The sequence below is a fragment of the Amia ocellicauda genome, chromosome 5, assembly GCF_036373705.1.
Source record: "Amia ocellicauda isolate fAmiCal2 chromosome 5, fAmiCal2.hap1, whole genome shotgun sequence".
Taxonomy (NCBI): domain Eukaryota; kingdom Metazoa; phylum Chordata; class Actinopteri; order Amiiformes; family Amiidae; genus Amia; species Amia ocellicauda.
Genome location: NC_089854.1, coordinates 24,809,579 through 24,819,374, shown reverse-complemented (window position 1 = coordinate 24,819,374; position 9,796 = coordinate 24,809,579). Strand labels below are relative to the sequence as shown.

At 45.4% G+C, this 9,796-nt stretch overlaps 1 protein-coding gene across 1 annotated transcript; it reads left to right on the top strand.

Annotated features, from left to right (window-relative positions):
* On the top strand, positions 1 to 4,112 carry LOC136749875 (actin, cytoplasmic type 5). Its single transcript, XM_066704482.1, has 6 exons — positions 1 to 139; positions 1,394 to 1,520; positions 1,642 to 1,881; positions 2,535 to 2,973; positions 3,156 to 3,337; positions 3,550 to 4,112. The coding sequence occupies exons 2-6, from the start codon at positions 1,395 to 1,397 to the stop codon at positions 3,691 to 3,693; spliced, it is 1,131 nt and encodes a 376-aa protein (XP_066560579.1). The 5' UTR covers positions 1 to 139; position 1,394; the 3' UTR covers positions 3,694 to 4,112.
* Positions 4,113 to 9,796: the final 5,684 nt, after the last annotated feature.

Here is a 9,796-nt window from a genome sequence, read left to right as displayed (position 1 = left end):
CTGTGCGCGGAGGGAGGGCTGAGCCGGGGCAGGGAGATTGAAAAAGGAGCCGGACGGCACTGGAGGCGCTCAACCCCACCGGCTGCACACTCCTCACCGCACCGCCACAGCACCGGGATACCAACACCGCTCTTTACAGGTGAGACACCGGGTCTGCACTGCTGCGTGGAGCTCAGAGAGTTGTTTTTTTTGGGTAGATCATGCATGCATGCATTTCATTGATTGCTTCGGTTTTTGGTGTTCTACCTCCGCATCCTAGATCGACTTCGCTAGGCAGTTCCGTGCATTCAGATGTAATGCAAAAGTCGTGCATAATCTCCAATTGTATTCCGTCTAGATTGCATTTGTTGTACAACCCCTTGTGTAACTGAAATTAAGTGGTGCATGCGTTATTGCTTTCATCGCTAATCCTATAGTAATAACTGACCTACATTTCCCTCGGAGGTTTTGGATTATCATCCGCATTTAATCTGATTGGTTTGCTTTAGTGACTTATTCAGAATCTAAGGGGTCCCTCTTGTCTAGCCTTTTGGCTAAGGGGGTGGCTTTTGCTCTTTTGAAGAGCACCTATAGAAGTATTTCCAGTATATAAAGTCTTGCTGAAAATGCTTCGGCTAATGCACCATTTTAAAGATTGGAAAGCCGATGCATGTGGATTTTTAAACCCAAGGCATTGTTTAACTTCCCACCCCCATGGTCAAAAGCTCTTTACAAAAGGGGCAGAAAGATGCCGTGTGCTGAATTATTTATGCCGGACAGGCTGGCGGATGGCCGGCGGGTTCGGTGGGGTCTGCTGGGTGAAGAGGATAGTCTTGCAGGTTTGGTACTGGTAGTTATCTAGACCAGTAACTGGATCTGAGCTTTAAGTAACCTATTACCTTCATTAATTATGCAGCATTGGAGGCTCTACACGAACCTGGTCTGTTGTAGGGTGTACACCCTTCCAAAACTGAAATGTATAGTTTTTTTTTTTTTTTTTTTTTGGGGGGGGGGGGGGGGTGTAGGACGGGGAACAACCCCAAACTTCCTATTTTGTGTTTTTGACTTCAGCGGCATCACCGGCAAGCTGAGCCAATGGCGCTTCGCTTAGCTTTTCATTTGCTGCTCAAAGTGAATGCAAAAAAAAACCTGCGCTGCGACCTGTTCAAGAGCTGGATCTGTATCTTGCATAGTCTCAATTTAATTGTACCAGGCTGCCAGTGCCAGGTCTTAAACGTCTTTCAATCAAATTGTATCGAATTCCACAGTCCTTGATCTTAAAGGCTTATTTTTCTCCTTTGGAAAGGGGGGGGTCCAAAAGAATTCGCACTTTTTGCTTATCCAGTGTCTAACTACCACGTAAATCTGTACATGTTTGCTGGAAATGGTTCTCAAGTTCCTGTTCTCTCCCCAGAATGGCAGATGATGAAATTGCCGCGCTGGTCATTGACAATGGCTCTGGGATGTGCAAAGCTGGCTTTGCTGGGGATGATGCCCCTCGTGCTGTGTTCCCCTCCATCGTGGGGCGTCCCAGACACCAGGTGAGTGCAGCTTTGTTATGCACGTGTTCCTTGAATTAAAACTTCAAAATTTAAGTTTGTGTAGTGAAGTGGTCGGATGGGGTTTCCTCTCCTCACACCATCGTTCCCTTCTGTCTCGCAGGGTGTGATGGTTGGTATGGGGCAGAAAGACAGCTATGTCGGTGATGAGGCCCAAAGCAAGAGGGGTATCCTGACTCTGAAGTACCCCATCGAGCATGGCATTGTCACCAACTGGGATGACATGGAGAAAATCTGGCATCACACATTCTACAATGAGCTGCGTGTGGCCCCTGAGGAGCACCCCGTCCTGCTCACAGAGGCCCCCCTGAACCCCAAAGCCAACAGGGAGAAGATGACGCAGGTATATGCTCTATGATGAGGCAGTTGTTTAGCAATGGGTGTAAGGGACAAGTGGTGGCAGGACTTGACTTTGAAAACTCGTCTGACAACTTAAGTGGGTTATTTTGTCGTCACCCGTCTGTTGCCTGTGGTAGATCTTTTGTTCCTAGATTTCGTGACTTTAAAAATCTTCAGGCTAAACCTGAGCAAGGGAGTAGAAGCCAGGCTTGCTGTTTGTCAAGCTATGTGGTTGTGAAATTGTCCTGCCCGCCCCCAAATTGACAAAACCATGTTATTGGAAGTAGTTCACCTTTTAATAGCTATGATCAGAGGTTTGAATTAGTAGTTTTTTTTTTTTTTTTTAGTTCACTCAGCCAATGGCATCTGTCCTTCTTGGGCATTTTATCTTGTAGGGTTATACTTGTAACTATTATCATGTGTGCAGCAATGATTCCTTGCTTAAAGAGGCAGAGGCAGCAGCAATATAAGCCCAGGCTATTTTACTAGACCCCTGCCAGAACCTGCCCTGTAGTGAAGGATCTGACTGAATTTAAGTTGACTGCTGTCTTGAACCACAACTTCTAAGAAGCACCTTGCATGTGCCTTCAGTCTTGCTGCAGTGCTTGAGATGCATACGTCTGAAGCTTGAGGAGTAATGAATCTCTCTTGCCGTAGATCATGTTTGAGACCTTCAACACTCCAGCCATGTATGTAGCCATCCAGGCCGTGCTGTCCCTGTACGCTTCCGGCCGCACCACTGGCATAGTCATGGACTCTGGTGATGGTGTCAGCCACACTGTGCCCATCTATGAGGGTTATGCCCTTCCACACGCCATCCTGCGTATGGACCTGGCTGGCCGTGACCTCACAGACTACCTCATGAAGATCCTCACTGAGAGAGGCTACAGCTTCACCACCACGGCCGAGAGGGAAATTGTCCGTGACATCAAGGAGAAGCTGTGCTATGTGGCTCTGGACTTTGAGCAGGAAATGCAGACGGCTTCCTCCTCCTCCTCTCTGGAGAAGAGCTACGAGCTGCCCGACGGCCAGGTCATCACCATCGGTAACGAGAGGTTCCGCTGCCCTGAAGCCATGTTCCAGCCTTCCTTCCTGGGTAAGTGTAGACTGATGCTTCAGCGTCCTGGCCAATAACGAGCAATGGCGTGAAAGCCTGTGCTTGTGACGTGCCTTGCAAATCTCCCCATTTGACCTTTGTGCTGACCTGCATGGTTGGGGGTCATGGTGGCACTTCCTTGTCTGGTCTCTAATGCCAGCTTTAATCCAATCTCATCGCAGGAATGGAGTGTTGCGGTATCCATGAGACCACCTACAACTCCATCATGAAGTGCGACGTGGACATCCGTAAGGACCTGTATGCCAATACTGTGCTGTCCGGGGGCACCACCATGTATCCCGGCATTGCCGACAGGATGCAGAAGGAGATTGTGTCTCTTGCTCCTGCAACAATGAAAATCAAGGTATGTGAATTTCTTGCATTGATCGGATTGTGAACTATACAGACCTGAGTGACTTGTCACCATTGCCATTTCGTGGCAGATGCCCTTGTCAAGGGTGACTTGCAATATCAGTTTTGCGTGTAACTATGCATCTATACAGCTGGGTTCTTCCTGGCACAAACTTCTTGCCTTTCGGTTTGAAATCCAGACCCTTTAAATCTCATTCTTTGCAGATCATTGCCCCACCGGAGCGTAAATACTCAGTCTGGATCGGTGGCTCCATCCTGGCTTCCCTCTCCACCTTCCAGCAGATGTGGATCAGCAAGCAGGAGTACGACGAGTCCGGCCCCTCCATCGTCCACCGCAAATGCTTCTAAATGAACTTCCTTCAAGCGATTTGCCACACAACTACCAAACGTTCCTTTTTCCCCACCCAGTTTCTTTTGCATCCCAATACAACTGGAAGAAACCAAAGCAGGTGGCATGATCATCTCTGAAGGGAGAATTACAGAGCACTGTCAGACTGAGTTGCTCAGTCTCCTCTCCCTGCAGTTCAGTGACCGTTCTGCTGTGGTGGTCTTGCAGTTTTGTATTTGTTCTCTCCCCACCCTATTTTGCCTTCCTTGATTTGCCTCATGGTTAATCCAAAACACATGTGTAATTTTGCCTGTACATTTATACATAAGTTGAATTTGACTTTTTTTTGTACATTGCCTTATTTTATTTTTTCAAAAGAATGGTGTACATTCCCTGGTGTTCAACCCAACCACTGTGAGAATAAAAGCTCAAAATGATACTGCTGTTTTTTGTCTTGTGCTTCTGCAACTTGCTTTAACTAACTGTATCTTGCTTCAGAAGTTCTAAAGTGGTTTAATAACTTGCATACAACTGGGAAGTCTGAACTGATTTGGGAACAAATGTAAGTGACTTCTAAATGTAGATTCCTCTCCAGTTGTGCTCCGTGCTTTGTAGACCTGTGCCAGTGATGTAGGCAGATTCATTTAAGCATCTGCGCACCCCGCCCCCCCCCCCCCACTGCCGCCAGTCCAGCGTCCAGCGCTCCTGCCTGTGAGGGGACAGATTAGTGTGGGGCCGGCCTGGGCTCTGCCTCTGCTAGTCTGAACGTGTAGAGCACCAGTGGTACCCTAATCCCATTATGTAGCAGCTGTAGTCCTTGAATAACTGTATTGTGTGCACGGTACATCCTGGGGTTGCCTTAGGGGGGAACTGGAGAGGTTTAATCGGTTTCCTTTACTAAAGGATATGTCGTGATAAAAACTCCCAGCCTTCATTGCAACTGTGGACGTGTAGTCACAACTGGATCTATAGTTTTTTCAACTGCAAAGCAAGAGGTCTGTCTCCATTATGAATTTAACCCAGTGTAAAAGTTGACCATGTCTCGTGCATTTGCCCCTCTTCAAATTGACTAATCAAACTACACATTCTCTGGTATGCGTTTAAAAGTTTTAACTAGTAAATTTGGAAAATCAGGAAGGAACTGACGGCAAGTAAACCCTACATTGAACCTGCTGTGAAACCGGCATCGTGCTGATTTACAGCAATATCGGAGAGAAACCACTAGAGGGCAGCAAAGCTATTCAAATGCACCTTCAGCTCCGCCATCCAGCTCCCTGTCTGGCTTCCGCACTGGCGCTGCGCTGAACACGCCGCAGAAAGGTCCTGTGATCGGGCTCTGGAGACGGGGATGGGATGGGATGGGATGGGATGCGATGCATGCGGAAAGCAGGTCCAGGATTCACAGGCTATACAGTATGCATGACCTGAAGCGTGGTGAAGGCCCGTGTCTGAGCGGCCAGCTTCTCACTGCACAACACTCGCCACTTGAGGTCAGTCGCATGATTAGAAATAAGGCTTCAGATGAAAGTTACAGAGCAGCAGTCTAATGGGCAGTTTATGCTAATCTGCCTCCCTGGGGCATATTTGTAATATGCTTGAACAAATCTGATCACTTACCCGTCACATGCGAGTAGACATCAAGAAACAAAGCTTGCTGCTGTAAGATAATCACATTTATGTATTATTTTCCAATTTGTATCCATTCCAGTTACAAACATCACTGTCATGTTCTCTTCCAAAGCACCCGCCTCTGTTCAAATGTGTCTGTTGCGTTGAGCTGCAGCAGTGTGTCACGCACAGTCAATACAGTCCCTTAACCAGCAGCTCACCCATTTCCAAAAACCGTATCCCTTTGCTAAGCAGCCCACGTTTAACACAGATCTTTAATAAAGATTGGCGAGCTGTGCTGAGGGGAGTTACTTTTTATAGCCTTTGCAATAAGCGTTCAACTTCGCTTTATTGTGACTGGCGTGAGTTTATTATTTTATTTGTGTATGCATGTGTGTACTTTATGTTTCTCATAAAGGGCCTTTCTGGTATTTCATGCTACATTAGCAGACAGCTCTGACCCTGCGCTGCATTGTCCTTTGTTTGTGTGGTGTCTCTGGCAGGGCGAGGGCTCTTGATGGCAAACCAGATGTTTTCCTGTAGTGGAGCTGCCAGGTTCACATTGAAATTGTGCTTTAGAGCCCATTATGGCAGGCCTCTGATGACACTCAAATGGCTATCATTACGCCGCCGCAGCCAAGGGAGGGAATGCAATTGTCAAAAACTGGAGTTTAAAATGAACATTTCGCAGTTAACAGCCCCCAGCTTTTTCTACTCTATTAACTGCTGTACTTCCATTCCACTTCACTGCAGGAAGCGCAGCTCTCTCTCTCTCTCTCTCTCTCTCTCTCTCTCTCTCTCTCAGTCTTTCTCTTCTAACATCTCTCTCCTTTTCTCAGTGCCTCCCCCCCCCCCCTCTCTCTCTCTCTCTCTCTCTCTCTCTCAGGGCCTCAGACACAGGTTATCTCTGATGGGGAGCATGTGCCTCATCTTATCTCCTCGCCATCACAGTCCAGTCCAGTGACTCTGTTCAGTGCAGCTCAATATTATTAACGGGGCTGCAGAAAACCCAGCTTGCGGTACAGCCAGAGTAGTCACAGCAGAGCACACACACACTCACACACACACACACACACACACTCTCACACTCACACACACACACATACTCACACTCATACTCACACACACACACACACACACACACACACTCACACTCACTCACTCACTCACTCACACACACACACACACACACACACACATACTCACACTCACACACACATGCACACACACACACACACAGACCTCAGCACCAACACAAATGGGGAACTATCTAGGCTGTGGAGTCCTGAACTGGCACACACACATTGACATGCACAGAGGATTAAAACCACATGCATGTATTTATATATGTATGCATGCATGTCTATGTGTATATACTTGTGCATTGTGCATTATAAGATATAACGTAAATATAACATTCAAAAGCAGAACTGATGATGTAAATAATAATACATAGTAGCAGTAGTGGCTATATTTATTTAGAAACGTGATCATTAAGGCTCCTGCGATACTGTATTTGGTGTGTAAGATCCAGTGAAGCCCTGCGGTCGGGTTGTGTCACATTAATGCAGAGAGATTCCCACTAGGTGGAAGCATTGCAGTTCCTTTGCATGGAGGCCTGGCGAACTAAGGATACATTAAAAAAACAAACCAGGATTGATGCACAGTTTATTAGTGTTGCGGCCTGGATTGCTTTAAACGGTAGGGCAAAAACGAGAAGCATGTCAAACAACAGTTTTGAATAATTATTGCATTGCCCCATTATAAATACGTGTTTTCCCAGAAACCTTTAAAATAAACTCAGGGAAATAAACAATCCCGCCGTTGTCTAAGTTATTATTCAATACCTTTAAAATTAATTACTGCAATACGCCAGTTGCAGCTGTAGCTGTAGTACTGGCTACACAGTTGAAGAAATGCATAGATATTACTAGGGCGCTATACTAATTGCAGCTGAACAATTAGGAGAGAAAGATGAAATACGTCATGTTATCTGGCTGAGTCACACGAATTAAATAGAGAGATAATGATCATCGAAGCAGGTGCTGGGGCACTATTACTACAGCTACTATTAACCATGCACTGGACCGTATTTGCTGTGTATTTCAATGACTTTGCAGCTGTTTTTCAAGGTTTCTCGCATGCGGTCGGTCTCCTCTGTGTAGCTGCTCCCCCGCGTCCAACTGCAGTCACCTACTGTGGGTTCAAACACTCCTTTGTCTAATCGGAAAGCATCGATTGATTTGGATTGTATATGATCCTGTGTAAGTGCTGCACTTGTGTGTGTGTGTGTGTGTGTGTGTGTGTGTGTGTGTGTGTGTGGACACGACAGGTGTTCGCCTTTCCAACGACGCGATGACATCACCCGACGCGTCCTGCCGACAAAGGCGGCTGTTAAAAGTGCTTTATAGCCTCTTCAAGTGCCATAAAAGTCTACCCCCTACGCAGATTTTTCTTACTTTTCTTATTTTTCTTAAATTCTTCCTTAGACTGCCATTATCAAGACTTGATAGTATGTATCATTGTGTTACAACACTGTCTAAAGGTTTTAATACAATACAATACAAATGAAGTATATAACAATACAAATAAACATGTATTTACAACCTGCAGTTCTTACTAAAGAGTAGACACTTCCTAATTTGCTTTATAAAAGATAACAAGTTCAACCAAACTATGAGCAGTCTGTCAGCCTTTCATAAAAAGCCATTTAATTTGGAGCTCCAGCTGTGATCCGGTGGTAGGAAGGGGTTAAAAAGTATGCACGGAATACAGAGAGAAGAGTAATAAATCCACCGCCAACCAATCCGCGGCCTGATTAACACCTTGCCCGTCGGTGATTGGAGGAATCGGACTCATTGACCGGCCGCAGTTGTGTGAGCTGCTCAGAGCCCACGTGGGGCGTGAGATTATTGTAGAGCCGTGATTGGATGGAGTGTTCCCCCGCTCGACTGTCGCTGTCTTTTAGAGAGCTGTGATTGGCTGCCGGCCCGCTCTCGGCCCCTCCCCCTCCCTTGTTCGCACTCGGCGGAAATGTCCCGGCTGACACAAAGCCCGCGCCCCCGGCTCGCCGCCCCGCATCCATCAGCCAGTGCGTGAAACTAGCGCACATCTGACATTGTGCACTGCACCTCTTAACAACCCTAATATGATTTCTTTTAAAAACATGATTATTAGATATGATATTTAACTCTACATCGCCACCGCCTCGGCCTGCAACTCGCTGGTGTTTCCTGCTGGCAGATGTGTCATAATGCATGCTATTGTATGTGCGTTTCTTTGCAGCCCTATCCAGTGCAATTCTGTTTTCAGGTGGAAACCGAACTGGGCTGCAAGGGAAAGTGCAAATCGTTGTGTACCTTGCAATCCAATTTCCCGTGTCCTGCATACGTAGTGCAATGAATTGAAGATATGAGAGGAGTGTTTGGAAACGTGCTGCCCTTAGCAAGAAAGAGGTTAAAAGTCCTGCCGGGGATAGAAGTCCAGATTTCAGACAGGGTGTGGGTTTGGAAAAAATAAATAATAATAAGGCAAGGGGAAAAATCATTACAACTTTGAAGTAAGGTTAAAATGTTACTTAATCCCTTCATAAATCCGTTTGCCCTGTAATTAATAACAATATGACGTATACACATTACTATTACTATTACTGTTACTGATAGTAAAATATTGCCATTATTAATAACGCTGCTTCTACAGCAAAATGAAACAAATCATTTTAATTATATGCAACATTCAACTGAGAGATTATTGGAATTTGAACAGTAGTGCTGATAGAAGTAGGCGACCACATATAGATGTGTGTGATTGTATTGTTTTATGGTGTCATGTGTTATATTTTGGGTTTCATTAAACCCTATAATGACTTTTAGGAGGGAGTAATATCTGAAATAAATCTAATTTCAGGTGTATATATACCGAGGATGGATTGCATTTGATCTGGATCATGGTTCTGAGGAGGCTCCTGCTATAATGTAAGTGTGTTTACCTGTGGCACATCTGATAAATGTTATTGTGGGACTGTTAGCATTTAAACGACCTTTAATTAATAACACCTAAGTATTATCATTAATTTAGCTGTAATTAAATGTTGGTGTGGGAGATTTAATCTCTTGTTGTGCCACTTGTGATGTTGTATGGCCTTCTGAAATCATTTATTTGGTGTTGTATCTATCGATCAGCTTGCTGTATTAAACTTGTCAATGGACAAACCATCCACAAAGACACTGTGCTCCAGGGTGCGCATATACATTCTCAACCATAGACTCCTGATTGCATTCTGCCAAAGCTCAAACACCTTCATTTTGTTCCTCTTGCACACACCATGAGAAGTTTCAGGGTGACTACAAAGCTTATTTCTGTTAGTAATGTCTAAATTATACATTTAAAAGCTGTCAGAGAGCTTCTGTACCCATTATCTTCAGAAAGGTAGCACTGCAGTTATAACCACTGAGATTGAGATTGAATGTTTGGTTTTGTAATACAAGTGAGAAAATGCACCTCCTGTGCTATGCC

What these genes read in the sequence shown, in the direction of transcription:
- LOC136749875 (XM_066704482.1), top strand. Translation starts at nt 1,395, where the DNA reads ATGGCAGATGATGAAATTGCCGCGCTGGTCATTGACAATGGCTCTGGG. An exon ending in TGGGGCGTCCCAGACACCAG is followed by an intron (nt 1,521 to 1,641) that starts GTGAGTGCAGCT and finishes TCTGTCTCGCAG; the next exon opens with GGTGTGATGGTTGGTATGGG. An exon ending in GTTCCAGCCTTCCTTCCTGG is followed by an intron (nt 2,974 to 3,155) that starts GTAAGTGTAGAC and finishes ATCTCATCGCAG; the next exon opens with GAATGGAGTGTTGCGGTATC.